Source organism: Paramormyrops kingsleyae, chromosome 12 (genome assembly GCF_048594095.1).
Source record: "Paramormyrops kingsleyae isolate MSU_618 chromosome 12, PKINGS_0.4, whole genome shotgun sequence".
NCBI classification, from domain to species: Eukaryota; Metazoa; Chordata; class Actinopteri; order Osteoglossiformes; family Mormyridae; genus Paramormyrops; species Paramormyrops kingsleyae.
In genome coordinates, this window is record NC_132808.1 from 10,470,208 (window position 1) to 10,489,217 (window position 19,010).

A 19,010-nucleotide genomic window follows, 5' to 3' on the forward strand; every position below is an offset into this window, starting at 1 on the left:
TTTCATCTCCTTTTTGTTTTAGAAATATTGCAATATTACTGGCAGATATCTCACATATCGCAATGTGATGTTGTGCAGGGCTACCCGAGACATTAACCAGAAAAGATAAAAGGATGGATGGATGGATGGATGGCAAAGTCAAATTCAGGGTACACTGACAAGAATGTAGACTTAATGGGGACCATGATGCACACAGTCATCTGCAGCACTTAATAGGGGGCTGTTTAATCTGAAAACGGCGTGTAACGTTTTGTCATGTGTTCCGGTTTGAACAATATGTTTCCTCAAAGCTTTGAGGTACGCTCTCTCTCGTTTGTTGGGGTGTTGCCCAAATTAAAAGGGAAATGCCTACAATGGAGCTTATGCCATAATTGCTACGCTTGCATAACACAGCATGGTGTTCAATGCACCACTGTTTCTGTATAAATAAACACTTTTCAATGTTTCACTGAGGCTGAACACAGCCCTGATTCGTGTCTATTCTCATATTGTCATCATAACACATCTCCCCATCATCTTCTTTTCTGATTAACCCTATAAAGCCTGCATTATTAAATAATTGCCAGAAAATTCTAATTTTCAGAGACTGAACTGTTTTCTGGATGCTTTTAACAAAACAAAAAAAAAATTTGAAATATGACCTGGATAACCCATTTTTCTTTTTGTATCATATTTGATACAACAGGTATTTTTGGACATGTACAGATCATATTTTGTCAACCATAAAGATACATTTGTGTGCCTTTACAAAACACTTAGCATACTTAAACATGTTTTACAGCATTTGACAACTTTTAGGAGTATTTTGCAACATTTTTGGGCTTTCTTTCTGTCTTCCTGGGCAGTGCTTGTATCTCTGTCTTGTTTCCTATGTTAGTAAATGGTCAGTGGCCATCTTTTCTCACATTGATCACATCTAGAGGCATGGCAGTGGTTCATCTTTTGTGTGGGGTGATTTCTCATGCTTACTTTTCATGGAAGGCCAAAAATTTCTGTTTTTGCTTAGACCAGGGGTGGCCAATCTTATCCGCAAAGGGCCGGTGTGTATGCAGGTTTTTGGGATAACCTGTAGGTCAGCTGTTCAAACCCAGGTGTGAGGACTCTTCAGCCAATTAGTCCTCTAATTAGTAATCTAATTAGGGAGTTGCAGCGAAAACCCGCATACGCACTGGCTCTTTGAGGATAAGATTGGGCAGCCCTGGTTTAGACAAAGGTTGACTTTGCATCTTGCACAGTAGATATGTGAGAAGTGGCTTCCTGGGCATATCTGTCTTGTTTTACATGTTGGTAAATGGTCAACACAATCCTTTCTCATATCAAGAGGCACAGCAGAATTTCCTGAATCATTTAATCAGTAATAAACTGATTAAAATACATGCAGGGAGTCCATTCTGAGACATCAACATATCCATCAAACTCAATATTTGGAGGATCAAATGGCACTTTTCTCCACCTGTACTCTTTCTTTTTCACTTTGCCCTGCTGACTGCTCTGTTGTGCTTTGTTTTGACTGTACTGGTGTGTCTGATTCTTCTACACTTTCATCACTCATATCTTCATCACTACTATCTGATCTCTCTTTATTAGGCACTCCCTTAGGTCTCCATTCTTCACTACTGTCATCATCTTTCTCCCCTAACTGCTCCAGGTTTCCATCAATTATCATATTCAAGATATCTTCTACACTGTACTTTTTTGCTGTCTAAATATACAAATCAGAATAATACAAAGAATACATCGTTACGTTTACAAGCTATATATTGACTATTTGCGATCAGCATAAATGTCAAATTCTTCTCAAAATGTGTACTAGAAGAAATACTCAAGCTTAAATTGAGTAATATATTAGTTGTTGTTTGTATTATGGTATAAATAATACAAATTTGATCACGAAATTGACTAAAACAACAACTGATGCACTGACAAATAAAATACATTTACATACCCATAGTATCATATTTGATACACAATTTTCACCAACGTTTTTCAATAAAATATTTCATGATATATTAAGTTATTATGAGTTGTTTCACACTAATAAAGGCTAATTTTGAAATATAATCAATTTTCGCTAAATTGCGCCTACGGTAACTGTTCCAAAAATAGGACTTCTTATCCCGTGAAAATCCTGCCGGCTACAACCTGCGTGCAGCCGTCTTTGATTCTTTAAAAAAAAGAGACGTTTTCCACCTGCAGTACATAAGTCATCCACCAGGGGGTAAAAGACAGGTATAGGATTATATACAACGGGTTTTTGAGGAAAGGGGTAATCCTATTACTGACGTAGAGGTCTTAGAAATATTTGTATCAAGTATGATACATATGGCGCTATAGGGTTAAATACCTAAAGTCACATTTAATAAAATTAAGGTACAAAGAATAACAGGTACAGTTACAGGATCAGGACAAATATCAGAAAACATGGGGACAATGGGGGAAGAATACTTGCATTTAGTCACTTTAGAAATGGGATTTTTATAAGGAATGTGATTGTTTTTCTTTTCAAAAAGAGCTTCACATAAATGCATTGTGGGTAGGTGGTGTGCGTGCGTGTGTACCCTGTAAAATGATGTGTGTCAAGCCTGATTCTGTGTGGAACAGCTCATTGGGGAGACTGAGGAGGGGGTGAGAGCACAAGTTTATAGTGCAGCCTGATTTTCAAAGGCTTCCTTATCTGTGATGTGCAGAGGGAAGCCGCACGGACCCTGTTTAAACTCCCCTTTTAGGCTAGGGAACAATGGCAGGTTCCACATCAGTGCTGCACTGTGTGCTGGAATAAAATCCACCCCTCCTGGAGATGGTTCATTCCACAGAAATGGCAGTAAATTTATGAATCAGACCTCTGCCCTTGAGCAATATATTTCACATGAATTGAGCCTGTGAAAAAACCATCTGTACAAATGACTGAAGCCCGGTAGGCATATAACATGGTCTGATGTGGCAGAGCAGGTCTGGATCTGTGCTACTGAACGGCTAGATAAGCAGAAAAGGGCATCATTTATTTACTGCAATTTTTGCAATTTTTTTGAAAATATTTTTAGTGCTAATTCCAAAAAAACACCAAGAACAGTTTTCAATAACAGTTTGATGAATTTCATTCATTTCGTTCAAACAGTTCAAATATTTGATTATGAATTCCATGGTTACACCAACGATCAAGCACCTTGAGCTACTGCTGACTGATTTTTTCTGTCTGTCTCTCTGTCCTGTTTGCCTTTCAGCTGATATAATTTCCACAGTAGAGTTCAACCAGACGGGGGAATTGCTAGCGACCGGGGACAAGGGGGGTCGTGTGGTCATCTTCCAGAGGGAACCTGAGGTAGGTGTTTACAGAAACACCCAGGCCAGTTTCACAACCACACATCATAAAGGACCATAAGAGGTCTCCTTTGTCTTTGGACCGAGGCAGGCGTGTCGATGCATACTAAGCTTATTCTAAGATCAAGGTAACAGCACATTTCATCACTCTTTCCACATCACCAGCTGTCACCATGGCCCTTTCTTAGGCATCTGTCAGGTTCGTGCAGCTCTATAGAAGTATAGGTCTATAGAGGACACTGGTCAGGCACATGTGTGAACATATGCATGGTAAATTTGGCTGCTCAGAGGCAAGGACTGATACCAATAGCAAAATGACCAATAGCAAAGACCTCATGCTTAACTACTGTGGGTTAGTAACCCACATGGCTGTGCACTGGATGTTGATAATCCTCGGGTCATGAGGGGTTTGATAGATTTTCATTCAGATTGAGTATCTTGCCTCAGCAAGCCGAAGAGTGAGGGTTGGGGTGGGGGGGGGGGTGAATGCACAGGAATGAAGCTACCATTAGTTACCATTTAACAAGCACTGCTAGCCTCACTCATCCCTTCTCCTGCACTCTCTCTCTCCCCTCATAATGTCGATGTGTGCTTTACACACTGAGATTATTCTTTGTCCAGAAAAAGCTCACCTCACCAGAATATTACTGGCTGACATATACAGTACAGTATAAACTTTTTGTATACCAGTAGCCTCAGATAGGTCAACACTACACTGCAGATCATCTTCTACATTCTCATACCATGGAATTAGTAACTAAAAGCATATTATCTATAAATTTGGCTAATGCAGTTACACTGCAAACCAGAGCATGATTAGACCAAGATTTAAGTAATATGCAGTATTACATAGCTGCTCTAAAATGTTAGTCTTGATCACGAAGGTTTGTTTAAAATACCTGCTTCAAATACAAAGGAGAATGACTGGTGTATAATCTGTGGAATGCAGGTAGAAAGACTTCCAACACATGGCAACCTCTTAAAGGAAAGGCAATAAGAGGAAATGTGGAAAAAGTCATAAAATCAGCTAGAAACTCAGTGACAAAATTCCACTCTAGTGTCCCTTACATTTCTGTAGCATTTGTTGTTTTTCCAGAAAGGTCTGTAGAGTAATCTGAGAGTGATCTTGGTGTCATTTGCAGAGTAAAAATGAGCCTTACTGTCAGGGTGAGTACAACGTTTACAGCACGTTCCAAAGCCATGAGCCTGAGTTCGATTACCTGAAGAGCTTGGAGATTGAGGAGAAGATCAACAAGATCCGATGGCTGCCACAGCAGAACGCCGCCCACTTCCTCCTTTCCACCAATGGTAAGGCATCTTTCTGAACATACTGCTCCTCTACATCAATGGTGAGAGACCATTTCTAAACTTAATGAACGGCGGCCATTTTTCCTTATTTTCACCCATAGAACCTGCACTGTCACACGAAATATAACTCAACACAAACCTCATCATCTCAGTGCTGTACTTGCAATGTTCTAAACTATGAACCTGAGATGGGTGGATGATTTCTTTATCCCATCTGCTGACAAGTCTGTGTCTTTTGCCAGACAATTGTTGTGCCAAAATAATGTATTTTTATAAAGCTTATATATTTGTATCCCGAACAGTTTTATAAGCCAAAAGCTCAGTCCTGACTGGCACAGTCTGCAGATACCACGTGACATCAGTTGAATTCATTTAGAGAGAACGGAGAGGGTGGGGAAAGGGTTAAGGACGAGAGATGGTGGCTTGGTGGATCGGAGATGCTGTGTCTCAGCTGCCCGTCCTCCACCTACTCCGTCTTCCCGTGCCAGCAGCCGTGTCTCTGTACGAGTCTGTAAAGCTGGCACTGCTAGGGTGGCATGAGGATGGAGGGGAAGGTGCCTCTGATACAGAGCCACCGGAGAGGGGGCTGGAGTCATGCCTGAGTACCTTCAGCACCACCGAGACACACATACATTCCCCAAGGGAGCCAGACATAGCCATTAGGTGGAATGTGCCAATTATGGATAATTACCACACATCACTATGTACACCACCCAGGACTGGTACAGCACACATCACTATGTACACCACCCAGGACTGGTACAGCACACATCACTATGTACACCACCCAGGACAGGTAGAGCACACATCACTATGTACACCACCCAGGACAGGTACAGCACACATCACTATGTACACCACCCAGGACAGGTACAGCACACATCACTATGTACACCACCCAGGACAGGTACAGCACACATCAAGCGGTAGGTAACATACACATAGCCTGCACATCATTTAAGAATGATTGCTGCATGATCACACTTATCTGTCAGGGTCCCCAAATGTCCAGCCCACATAAGAAAAGAGAACCAGACAACGCTAAAGAGACAAGCTAATGTCTGTCGTCATGCTTTTCTACTGGAGCGGCTCAGCAAGGTCAGCGTGAACAAGGGTGCATTTGATGCCGGAGCAGCAGGGCTGAAATTGATGATGGTGTTGTTTGGCTCCCACATTGATTGATGTTCCTCTCTCCTGCATAATGTCGGTGGGATGCAGCAGTAAGAAGCCGCCAGAGAGAGAGAGAGTGATGCTTACGTTCGAGTGGGAGAGAGACAGACAGCAGTGTGACGTTTCAGTGCGAAAGGCATGAAGTCACATTGTCACAGTTATGACATCACACCGTAACACTCATGAGATCTCTGTGGCAAGCATGAAATCTCACCACAATGCTCTAAGATCCATATGACACTCCCTATGAATTCTCACTATAATACTCATGAGATCTCCCTGTGACAGGGATGAAATTTCAATATAACACTCATGGGTTCTCCCTATATCAAGAATGTAGACACACTGTGCCACTCATGAAATCCCTCAGTAATAATCATGAAATCTCCTTGTAACGTTCATGAAATCCTGCCCTAACGCTCAAGAGATCTGCTTGTGCCAGACACACCTTCTTTCATGACTGCAGTTGTGGATCTTTTATCTGAAGCTTATTGTGGGCACAGTTTTCACACAGAAGGGCAGAGTGATTTTTTTTTATTGTTTTGGACTGTAACATTTCTTACCTTTCTTTTGTTAGAAAAGATGTCTTTGAAGCAATGTAATGTGATGTAGGGTGGTTAACACAATTGCTGATTTGGGAGTATTGTTCAAGGCCATTGTAACCAACATGATGTGACGTACACAGCACACTCAGGCCTTAATGTCAGAAGGACCTGGAGTGGTGTTTCCATGGTTACAAAAACCCCTACACATCAGTGCAGGCCAGTGATGTCATCAGCCTCTGGAATGACCAGTAATTCTCATGGCCCAGAATTGTTGGAAGTGAGTCAGGTTCTGTCCCCTCATTGATGCGCCGTACCCTGACCGGCAAGCTGATGACGCAGGTGCTGATGAAAGTCATGTCATATAAAAAAATCTTATAAATCAGGGTGAGCAATAATTTGCTGCGTGGAGGAAGGCACACACAGTAGTGTTACGCAACAGTACTCCAATATCTGAAATTAGAGTATGATGGCAACTTTTATGGCTAACTGCCATGTGTTTCACCACGCTACAACAACAAGACATAATGTCTTACTTTGCTTGGTAGAGCATAAATCCAAAGCCAGGCTGTAACATAATGAAAAATGTTAAAGAAGTCCATCTATTCCTTAAGCATTCATCAAGGAAAGTGTCAAAGGGCGCTTGGATCCCATCCTAACAAGCACAAGGATTGTGGCAGGGGCACATTGCTTGAGCTGTTTTCTTGTCAGGGTTAGATGTATATGGGAACCACCAGCATAATCTGTATGTAAGTTGCTTATTATTCTGTGAAGACTTGAACGTGGACCCTGGGTTTGGAAGCCGCTGCTCATTGGAAATACAGATGATCAACATTTGTGATACCATCTGGACAGAGTTCCATGCGTTTCCTGTAATCGGGCACCACTGTGCAGGGTCCTGCTGCTGAAGCTCCGCCCCGTCGTGAGAGTGACTGACACGTTGCATGTTGACGCTGCCTTGCAGATAAGACCATAAAGCTATGGAAGGTCAGCGAGAGGGACAAGAGACCAGAGGGCTACAATCTGAAGGACGAGGAAGGCAGGATGAAGGATCTGTCCACTGTGACGTCTCTGCAGGTGAGACACATGGGCTAGGGCAGGGGAAACCTAAAGCAGCTGGTCCCGTGCTTCTCCATGTTCGTACAAACTGTTCTTGGGGGTGGGAGCGGGGTGGTGGTGCTATGGGGAGCGTGAGAGAAACAGACAGAGCACTTTGGTTGCTGCGTCTGTGGATCTTGGAAGTAGGTCAGTGGAGCAGGTGGATCTAGTCATGCTGCTCCTCATTCTCCTTGGGGAGACATTGGTGACAGCTGCTGCAGGTAGGGGGTGGGGGACTCAGCTCTGTAGCACGTGTGTTACTGGGCGGGGCAGGGTGGGTTGGGGGGCAGGTAAAGAGATCCTGTCATATGGTCTATCTCTCTTCGTCATTCATCCATAACAAAACACGTTCATCTACACGTTAGCAAGAAGATGCCTTGTCATTGGACCTGCCACTCTCCAATAGAAAATAGAATGAATGCTGAGATTTCACACCCTGTGATTTAAATCTGGGCATCAGAAGGAGTAGTTTACTGGTACTGGGCGATGAATGATTCACACCATGATGCCTGCGTAGCTTTATAACTACTCCACACTTCGCCTTAAGTTAATCATATTTCGTCCTCATCTTATAGTTTAGGATGGTGTTTCCCCAGCCGGTTCTGGAGCCCATGTCAGCCCATGTTTTTGCTCCCTCTGAGCGCTCTACCAGACAGTCCACATTTTTGGATGCAAAATCTTAGATCGTCTGTGAGTCCCCAAGGACCGAACTGGGAAACACTGGAATTGGATGTAAGATATCTGGCTCCGTCTCCCCTCAGGTGCCGGTGCTGAAGCCCATGGACCTGATGGTGGAGGTGAGCGCAAGGAGAATCTTTGCCAATGGCCACACCTACCACGTCAACTCCATCTCCGTCAACAGCGACTGCGAGACCTACATGTCAGCCGATGACCTGCGCATCAACTTGTGGCACCTGGGCATCACAGACCGCAGCTTCAGTATCCTTTACATCTACCTGCTGCTAACGTTTCACATCTGCACCTTTGTATGATCATGCTGTCATGATAAGGAGTTATTCAATGATAAGGAGTTATTGGTGCAGCAGAAGAATCCCAAGTCTTGTCATGTGATAGTGACACAGACACATAGGCCATGAAGCCACACGTCATCTCTGATGACTTCAGATGTTCTAGTATAAATACAGCCAGTGAGAGTCCAAGGTCATACCTGTGTCCTTGAGCCAGGAGGAGCTACACAAGTTGTTTCGTCACCAAGGTTGACAAAGAAGGGGAAACATCTGCTTATTGGATGACGACTGGGAACAAACCCAGTTTCTTTTGTGTGGTGCATGAGAGGAAGCTATGAAAATCCAGAGATCATGCAGCTTAGTGCTTGTTATATGTTCGAAAACACAAGACATATATGATTAAATTAGGTTGTGTTCCTGTGCATAGTTTTATACACCTACACTTGCGCACACATTTGTGCATTTTGGCACTGTTTACACCTCTTTCTGCCTAGACCTTTACTGGCCTGTACCTGTGTCTGCCCACACCTTATTTTGCATACACCTTCATGCAGCTATATCGGGCTGGCAGCTGTGACAGGAGCTGTACACCCCGGGGGAGTAGGTGCGGCGCTCTCGCAGAGCAGTGGGAGGTGTGATTGGTTAGACAGGCTGAATTTCAGTAGCACTGAATTATTTCCATCTCTCGCAGGGTCTCCATGCCGGCTCAGCACCCCGCTTCATATGCATGGTTATCGATCCTATAGTGGTGTCTGATTTTGACCAATGAGTTGCCCAGTGCAGAGGGGTGGTTTCGCCTGCGCAGACCAGTGAGGGCAGGGGACAGAAATGCTATTTTGGTCTTTGTGTTCCAGCCATCTCACTGTGAACCTCATCTCTTTCTGTACCCTGAAGATTAACAGTCTAGGTCACTTGAGCTTTGATTGGACCATCCCAGGTCCCTTATGTGTATTTCGACAGATATTAACTATTACCTTTTTAATTCCTTTTGTCATAAACTATATAGGACTGTTTTTGGTTTATTAGTTCGTAAATGTATCGTATGTTCATACCATACAAGATCAGAAAATTAAAAATGAAAATATTGTAAGGACATCAAGGGCATCATCTCTGGATCATAAATGAGGAAATAAGTGTCATATGGCATGTGGGTGTGTGACTTGAGATGTTCCAGGCTGGAGATGGCAAGACAGCAGTCGAGGTCATTTTTGTCACAGAGGTCGTGGCCTGTTTTGGCTACTGTGCTACTCCCGGTGTTTCTGTCGCTGTGAAATGACACCGAGTCTCATGGGAGTCTCATCTGCACTCTACACTCATGCGAGTCTTTGTCTGTCTGCTGTGCCTCCCAGCAGCTGGTTCCCTTAGTGACGTTCTCCAGAATCCCAACCCAGTACTGTGTATGCAGCACTTCTCCCTCCTGGTGTTCTCACAACACCAAGCCTAGAGCCGTGGCAGTGAATGCAAGAAGAAACCAGGAATGACTGAGTTGTTTACTTGGTCTTGCAGATACCCATCATCGTCTGACACCTTTCTCGTGTTCAGTCCCGAGGGAAGCTCCGTGCTAAGCTGCTTAATGTTTGCATGGGACCGCGTTTGCGAGGTCATCATGTGACTTCCCCACAAGTCTGTCATCTGCAAGAGGCAAAGTTGTAGCAGAGCTACAGCTGTGGCCTTTTGTGTTACCCAAGGTGCCTAATCAAACGGAGTGTGGGTAGCTCTGCATCTCTACCTCCAAGGTTGGGTGAGCAGTCATGGATTATGGTAGATGTGAAGTAGGCAAGACTTGAATATACTGCAGCTGTGAAAACTCTGAATTTTTTCCGTAGGAATGGTTAACTCTTTATTTAGTTGCAGTCAGTGTTTAGGGAACTGGGTAAAGGAACGTGGGTATAAGGTATGAGAGGAGTAAAAGCAGCCTGTCCATAGGAGGACAGGGAATTCAGTGTGAGGTAGGGGCCACAAGAACAGGATACTCATGTGCAGTGGGTCTATGCATGTGCTGTTATCATTCCTGGTACTGGAGTGGACCATGCAGGAGGACCTGAAATGGCTGAGTAATCAGACTGAAACGAAAGGCTGGCAGGAGTTTCCGAAGGAGATATTTCTGGCCTATCCCCAGACTCATACATACTGATGTTCTGTACGTAGTACCAGCTGGGATGGGGAGTCTGTGTCCGCTGTGACTTTTCTGCTGGAGTTTTGCACGAGCAAGATGTTTTATGGGATGGAAGTGAGGCTGTGCCACTGTGGATTGCACCTCCGACTCAAGCCTTTTGTGACCTGGAGTCACAGTGAAATATTTATGTTTCGTATTTCAATAATTAATTCAGGTTATATTATAATTATATATTATGGTAGGTCAGTGTTTTCTCTTGTTTGTGTTTCTGCATGAGTGTTTGTGTAGTTTTTCACCTTGTTGATGTACTTTTTACAGTATATGTGATATCTTGGAGAGTATGTGTGCGGGTTGAGAAGATGACAAATTCTGCTGATCCCAAGTACAGTGCTGAGCTTAATATACTCTTCTGGATAGCCAATGGGTGACTTTATCCCCAGTGCATGCTGGGAATTCCCTGAGTGTCCCAGCTATGCTATAAAAGGGAGCATGCATCATTATAAACAGAGAGCAGGGTTTCTGGTATTAACTAAAGCCGACTATTAGAGAGCCAGTCATGCCACGCTTCACCTTTTGCTCTCTTAAATACCTGCAGTGCTTTATTTTAACTTCCTGTATCACAGGAAATGACTGAGGGCCAGGCCATGTGAACACCACAAGAAGAAAAATACACACCCCGCTGTAGGCATGATGGATTTTTGAATCCTTTAGCTCTATCCATTATTTTCATGCCTGGACCTGTCAAGCATACTGGGTATGAGGATGACTGATATATATGTGTGTCTCAAAGGAAACAGGCCACGAGCTTAAGAGATTTTAACCGTTTCGTTTTCTGGGTTGTCATCAGATCATGATACTTCGGGGACCACTTTCTGAAGCGTTCGTCCTGGGACTGTGCCAGTGAACGTGGAGTTCAGGCATTAAAAATGAACATGGAAGTGAGTGGAGGAGGACGTGGGTGGAGCAATAGTATAAATCAAAGAGGAGGCTTCCTGCATAGGCTCTGTAATGCTAGCAGCAAGATTTATTTCAAAATAAATGAAGGTAGCCTTGTCCTGTTGGACACCGAGCCAGGAAGAAATTGAAAAGAGCTCAGGTGGCAAATTACTAAAACAAATTATCCATCCATGTATCCAGTATTCAGTGACCTTTTATGTAGTTCAGTGCTTCCGAGGTTATTCAAGGAAGCTTAAGATATATAGCGGGGTGACATAAATTTACTAAGAATATAGTGGTTTCATGGCTACATTTCCTGTTATTGTCCTAAAAGCATCAGAAATCTAAACTGAAAAGCTTGATTTCAGGCTGAAGTATCTTGGATTTATTTTAACATGCATGTTTTCTGTGTGAAGACTGATGAGGGTTACCTTGAAAGAGCATTCTTCACACATTATGCCTTCCAGTGGTACAACCAGGGTTCTCCTCTTAGGAAGACCTTAGCATCGAGGATATGATGGTTTCAAATACATTTCTTGAAATTCCTTTCAAACCTATTTTTTGATTTGTTGGAAGGTGTAATAATAAATCTGGCAAACACAGCACAGCTTGCAATGCAGGCCAGGCCTTCATTCATCTGAGATAGACCCACGACTCCCTTACTTTCAGATTTGTTGCACTGTGCTTTACAGGGGGTACATTCTGATATGTTCCATTACTGTTTTTAAGTATTAATTAAGCCGTGTTTTATTGTATTATACTGTGTTACTTTTGAGTGAGTCATCATGCTTTGCTGCATTGTGTCACCGAGTCTTTACTTTAGAGTCTGTTGTGTTACATTGGGGTCGTGATTCACTGTGTGACGTTGGGATGAATTTGGATGTTGTTTGTGTCGCTTTACGTTGCTGTACTGAGGGCTGCTGTGTTGTGATGATGTGGAGGCTCAGTGGGCAGCACTGTGTCCTCATGCATCCCACGGTTTGGGGTTTAATTCCCACCTCCGTTCTGTGTGTCTGTGTGTGTGTGTGTGTGTGTGTGGGTTTGCATAGATCACATCACATTTGAGGACCAAAATGTCCCCAACGTGCGGTAAAACCTGAAACTTCCTTACTTTTGGGGACACTTCTTCAGGTCCCCATTTGGATAACCTCAATTTTATAAAAATTTGTGGATGCAATGAAAAAAGTAAAAGTGCAAAAAGTCTTGCATTTGGGTTGGTTAGTTACAGTATGGTTAAGCTTGGGGATGGGTAGGGGTTAAGGGTGTTGTGATTGGGATTAGGGTTTTTCCCATAGAATTGAATGGACAGTCCCCATTTAGATAGGTAGACCAACGTGTGTGTGTGTGTGTGTATGTGTGTGTGTGTGTGTGTGTGTGTGTGTGCCATAAGGATATGTTTACCCTACATGTGCGGGTGTGTGTGTGTGTTTTCCATGTATCCTAGGATACCTCTCGCAGACCAAAGACATGCAGTTAGCTGAACTATGTCTTTATCACCAACTGTGAGTGTATGTGCCCTGTATGACTGATCTCCAGTGCAGGGCATCCCCTCCCCTGTCCTGTGCTGACTGGGATATCCTCCAGGCTTCCTGAGATCCTGCCCAGGATAAGCAGCTGGAAGATGGATGGATGTGTTGTGTGGGGACTCAGTGAGCTATTTTATTTTTCTGGAGTTACATCAGCTGCCGTCATAATTTCAGACAGTACTTGAATGAATGAATGTTTTGAATGTTATATTTATATAGGGCTTTTCAAGACACCCAAAGTGCTTTTCAGAACCAATGGGGAGCCACTTCAACCACCACCGCTGTGTAGCCCCCACCTGGATGATGCGACGGCAGCCATTCTGTGTCAGTACGCTCACCACACAGTAGCTAAGGTGGTGAAGGGGCAGGAGAGAATTTAGCCAGAACATCAGGGTACCACCCCTATTTTTTCAAAAGATACCCAGGGAGGTTTTATGACCTCAGAGAGTCATGACGTCAGGTCCCTGTCACTGCACTGGATCATTGGGATCCACACAGACCGCAGGATGGGCTCCCCCTGCTGGCCACACCAACACCTCTTCCAGCAGCAACCCAGCTTTTCTAGATGGTCTCCTGGCCCAAACCTGCTAAACTTCAAATGGCTTGCCTAGTCTGAACTGAAGTTGGTATGGCTGCTGACATCCTTGACTGCCCCACTCCCAGACATTGTGGACATCAAGCCAGCCAACATGGAGGAGCTGACTGAGGTGATCACAGCGGCCGAGTTCCACCCACATCACTGCAACCTGTTCGTCTACAGCAGCAGCAAGGGCTCCCTGAGGCTGTGCGACATGCGTGCGTCCGCGCTCTGCGACAAGCATGCCAAGCGTGAGTCATTCCCTGTTACTCTTTGCTGCCCCCCACAGGTCACTCCACTATACATTTCCTTGCCCTTATTTAAAGTAGCTGCCAGCATGTGAATTTTAAGCTGATTTACACCAGCTGAAGTCAGCAATTCAGATGGAGCACACGTCTGAAGCTTATACAATGGTAAGCACTTTGGGTCAGCAAATCAAAGCTATGAGGGCAGTGATTTAGCGCCCCCCTGGATGTGGCCAAACAATTTAATGCTGGTAGATGTTCTTTGAGAAACTGTGCAGAGGCTCCATTTTGGCTACGTCCTATGACACATCACTATGTCAACATAACGACGGCTGATTGCAATGGTGGCAGACTGAAGTACTTGATTTTTAGCAATGTTTCCGTAATGATGAGGTCAGCACAGTTGCCGTCATGACTGCATCTAAATTCTGGTTGCCCGATGGACCTTCCAGGAACTAGGCTGAAGGATATATCTGTTTGGAAAATGCAGAGGTTAATGAAATTGCCTTGCAGGTCTGCATGCTCTGTGTTTTAATTAATAGAGGGATCAGAGCCCAGAGTCTACAGCTTTTGATCAGAGATGTGGAGGGAAACATTACAGGAACACATGTGCTGACTGAAGAGTCCTTTGAAATGGACCTGTGACAGAGATGCTTGCCTCACCTGTTTTAGTCGCCCATATTGTTCAGCCTTTGATTTCTTTAGTCAGACAGAAGAAGCTGTATTTAGGCTCTCCTTTCTATAAAGATAATCCATTGAAAGAGTAATTATTCGATCGGGCCATGATTCACTCATGTCAGCTAAAGTGTTTTGTTGTGCATGGTGAATTTGGCTTGATGGGCTGTACTTAGAGAATTGTCTGCATTTTCTGAGTGAGGAGCTTGAGAGCTCTAAGTACTGCCAAAGCCTTGTCTTTGTTAAGGTCCTCCTGGTTCACGGTTGTGCTGTAATGGTTACATGGGCGTGAGGAGAAGAAGGCAGAAGAATAGGCCAGAATGTGCTATTCAGCACGTAACATTTTAATGAACAAATGGGCCCTGATGGTGGCTAGTGACTCAGCGCTGAGTCATGGTGACGAGGACCCCTGTAAATAAAATCAATTAGTTCTTCAACCTGCCCCCTATCACATCACCCCCATGCCTTAGGGCCCCCCTATTCAAATCTGGCCTTCGATTCCAAATCCAGGCCTTGTTTTCAGTCCTCCCAGGTAGTTAGTTTAATAATTACTGATTCTGATTGGTCAGAGGCTTCACACCTGACTGACAGGTAAAGGAAGGCTGGAAAACCAGCAGTGCTCGGCCCTTGAGGACCGTGAATTGAATAGCCCTGCCTTAGGGTCATTAATGGTGTTCCCTAATAAGGCTCAGAATGGTTAGGAGCCCCATAGACCAACGCATAAATCAGGAAGTCCAATGATGATACTGCTCAATTAAAAATTCAGTGGGTAACAAGCAGACAGAGGAAATATATACAGTAAATTAATTAATTTTCCCATACATAAACTCAACCAGTCAGCAATACATCTCCCTTGATATTAAAATGTGACGTTATGAACAGAAAAGAGACTAGATAAATGGTGCACTGCACTGAGCTCCCCAAGGGGCCCATTCTCTCAGTGAAAATGGAATAGAAAATACGGGCTGCTACTGTCCGAGCTCACGTTTGGAGTCTGCAGGTCCTTCACCCTCACAGAACATCATCCACCCTTAGGGTGGAGGCCAGGCTGCTGAGTCCCTGGATTTGTGTGACCACTGGCTTTTGCCCACAGAGTCTAGTTTTGAATAGGAAGGGGAGCCGTGGGGCGAGTGACTGTGGGCAGCTTTCATCAGCCGGCTGTCGGGCTGGAGAAATGTCCGGCGAGTGTCATGAAGGGAATGGCTTATGGGTCACATGGCAGGATGCATGAGAGGAGGCTGCCAAGCCGCCGCCACCCCGTCGGACTGCAGAGAACCTCCTGGATGACCTCCAGTTTATCGTTTAACAAAGATGACAAATGTTTCCAGATGCAGGTGGTGGATGAAGGTGTCATAACATTCAGCTCTTTTTATTGGTTTAACATTCTTCCACTTTGTTCTCATTGGTGTTCAGCCCCTATGTGAGCTTTAATGAGGAAACGTGTCTTCGCTGTCATATTAGTATGTGTAGCCCTTTGATATGGAGACACAGCTGAAATGAATGATCTCCACAGGCATGTTTCTGGTGACATTTAGCTTGGAATTAATTATACTGAAATGTGTCACCCGTTCAACAGATAGCACCTCTGGCCAGATGGCTATTGAATTACTAAGGATCTGAAAGTGAGATTCGTGTATTACAGGGGGGTGGGCCGTGACCCCACTGAGATTTCAGCAGTCAGATAAAAATATATTGATCTGTAATAATGGGATTCGGCCGTGATGTGTCACCCGTTTTCTGAGGTTTGTTTTGTTTGCTTAGATGAATGTGCTGATTCCATTGGTCACTGGAAAGACTGCTGGTTGTGAATGTGCTGATTGCATTGGTTACTGGAAAGACTGCTGGTTGTGAATGTGCAGATTGCATTGGTCACTGGAAAGACTGCTGGTTGTGAATGTGCTGATTGCATTGGTCACTGGAAAGACTGCTGGTTGTGAATGTGCTGATTGCATTGGTCACTGGAAAGACTGCTGGTTGTGAATGTGCTGATTGCATTGGTCACTGGAAAGACTGCTGGTTGTGAATGTGCTGATTGCATTGGTCACTGGAAAGACTGCTGGTTGTGAATGTGCTGATTGCATTGGTCACTGGAAAGACTGCTGGTTGTGAATGTGCTGATTGCATTGGTCACTGGAAAGACTGCTGGTTGTGAATGTGCTGATTGCATTGGTCACTGGAAGGACTGCTGGTTGTGAATGTGCTGATTGCATTGGTCACTGGAAAGACTGCTGGTTGTGAATGTGCTGATTGCATTGGTCACTGGAAAGACTGCTGGTTGTAAATGTGCTGATTGCATTGGTCACTGGAAAGACTGCTGGTTGTGAATGTGCTGATTGCATTGGTCACTGGAAGGACTGCTGGTTGTGAATGTGCTGATTGCATTGGTCACTGGAAAGACTGCTGGTTGACCTGATGATCCTACTTTAACAGGATGGTGACCACATGGTAGACTGAGAAAAAACAACACTTCCCTCAGATAATAAGAGTCCCCGGGATCAGATAATTACTATTGTAAGTCAACAGGTTTAGTTGGGTCTGTGATGATCAATATCTCAAGATCCTATCAACTCCCAGTGGTGGGATCCTGTTGTGAAGGTTCCTCATCGCCGGTTGCTGGGTCTGTGCGCCTTTAACCCTCCAGGGACCAAAATCCATTGCAGCTGGGGGGGGCTCTGCTGGGGTCGTCCTAGCAATCATTTCTAATGAATAGTGATCCATAGAAAACTGCCATGGGCTGGTGGAGTATGGGCGGGCTGGGCGGGGGGGGGGGGGGGGCTTATATTGACAAGCCTCCTGGGAGTTTATAGAGCCAGTCATTACCATAACAGACACCATGATTCCATGACATTTATGTTATTCCATGTCACTTTTTGTTATGAGAGCTTGCTGTATTTTGCCTCCCCTCCCAGGGTTGGGTGTGCAGTTCTTCTCTATTGTTAGGATTGTTTTTTAAACATTAAATATTTGTGGGATGTAGATAGAAGAGGAAAGAGTGACGTGACTGGGAACGTATTAATCTGGAGGTGACAGTCTAAGCACATACTCCACCTGTCACCACTCAACGTCAGCTTATGCCTTTGGAAGAAACAGGGACGGTGACTTTCCACGGTCACATCTACAGCCCGCAGAGCTTGACATGTAGATTAGGATCACAAACACTTCACTGCTTTGGTTAAACCCACATTCTCTGCACAATGACAGGTTGTCATGCAAGCTGAGTCACCTTCCTGAATCTGAGACTGGGTTGAATTCTGCTGAATGTTCTAGAAGGCCGAGAGATTCCGCTCTGGTTAGTCAAATGGAGGTGCCATTTACCCAAATCTATACCATACTCATGCAGTGTTTGCTTCCGTGAACGCTCCTCCAGTGAAGGTTTGTAATTGGAAGAGTATCCATACCGCATCCCTTCATATAATGACCAAAAAAATGCTTTCATTATCCACCAGAAAATAAATTTTTTGGTAGAAATGATTTTGCTACAAAAATCAGTCTGAAATGTTTGTGCTAATGAAGGAAAATAATCTCCCAGAAGTGACCTGAAGCAGTAATAGTTTATTTTCAACATCTACAGTGTATCTGCTACCTCTGTCCCTTGTTTAAGTGCCCCCATTGCCAAAGGCTGGGGCAACAGTTCCGCAGCCCTGCTCTCAGACTGCTATTCCGTTCCCGAGTAATGATCCGAAACCCGTAGGTCGGCTCCCTGCGTGCCTGCTGCCGAAGAAGAGGCTGACCGTCCCGCAACCCGACCCATGGAGTGTGTGCACGGAGAGCGGCGTGCCCGGGGGCGCCCGAGCCGTAAACGACCCCCCTGCCTCGCCATGGAGACGGCGCTCATTATAGCAAATCCGCGCTCAGTTGGGGTGCCGGTCTCGCTGGTGCGCCTGTCTGGGAGAGCATCTCCCCCTGTCTGCATCTCTGAGTGCAGTCTCTCTTTTAATGGCTCAGACTCCCCCCCCCCACTGCCTCTAGGCAGAGAAGGAAGCCCTGTTTTTTTCTCCCCCTGATACAGCCTGGCCCGCCTCAAACCCTTAAGGCAGCTGTCAGAGCACGGGCTGAAGGTGGGCAGAACAGCACGCGGGCTTCTCACGGCGGTGCAGAGAACCCGGCTGCTTCTGCTGCTCCGTATCGACCTGCTTTTTCGCTTTGGGGAAAGTAATATTGTAATATTTGGTCTACGTGATGTTTGTATGCTAAAGTCTCTGTAACAGAAATAGCATCTTTGTATTTAAAGCGAGGTACTTATATCAAACTATTGCTACTGACATGAATAGGAGAGCACCGTCAGTACCATTGTGCCACTCTAGGTCAATTTGATACATAACCTGCAAGTTGGAATTGGTTCTGCTAGCGATTGAGATGGTCTGAGACCCATCTGGAGGTAATGGAAACTCAGAAAGACTGGAGAGACCTCATATTGTCCTGTTGTGCTCCCCACAGTAGTGGGAACCGGTTCCCACTCGCTCTGCTCCTCTCTATGGTGGTTTATAGTGCACTGGTTAAGGTGCTCTGCACTGTGGTCCAGAAGTGGTCC

General features: G+C 44.8%; 1 protein-coding gene across 2 annotated transcripts in view; it reads left to right on the forward strand.

The window, feature by feature from the left end:
- LOC111836212 (serine/threonine-protein phosphatase 2A 55 kDa regulatory subunit B gamma isoform) overlaps positions 1–19,010 on the forward strand; it is a 67,578-nt gene that overhangs the window by 37,304 nt on the left and 11,264 nt on the right. For both annotated transcript variants that reach the window (XM_023797275.2, XM_023797276.2), the window contains 5 exons: positions 3,222–3,319; positions 4,461–4,626; positions 7,303–7,415; positions 8,198–8,375; positions 13,646–13,810. In XM_023797275.2, the coding sequence (XP_023653043.1) occupies positions 3,222–3,319; positions 4,461–4,626; positions 7,303–7,415; positions 8,198–8,375; positions 13,646–13,810 (720 nt within the window). The remainder of the gene's footprint in view (positions 1–3,221; positions 3,320–4,460; positions 4,627–7,302; positions 7,416–8,197; positions 8,376–13,645; positions 13,811–19,010) is intronic.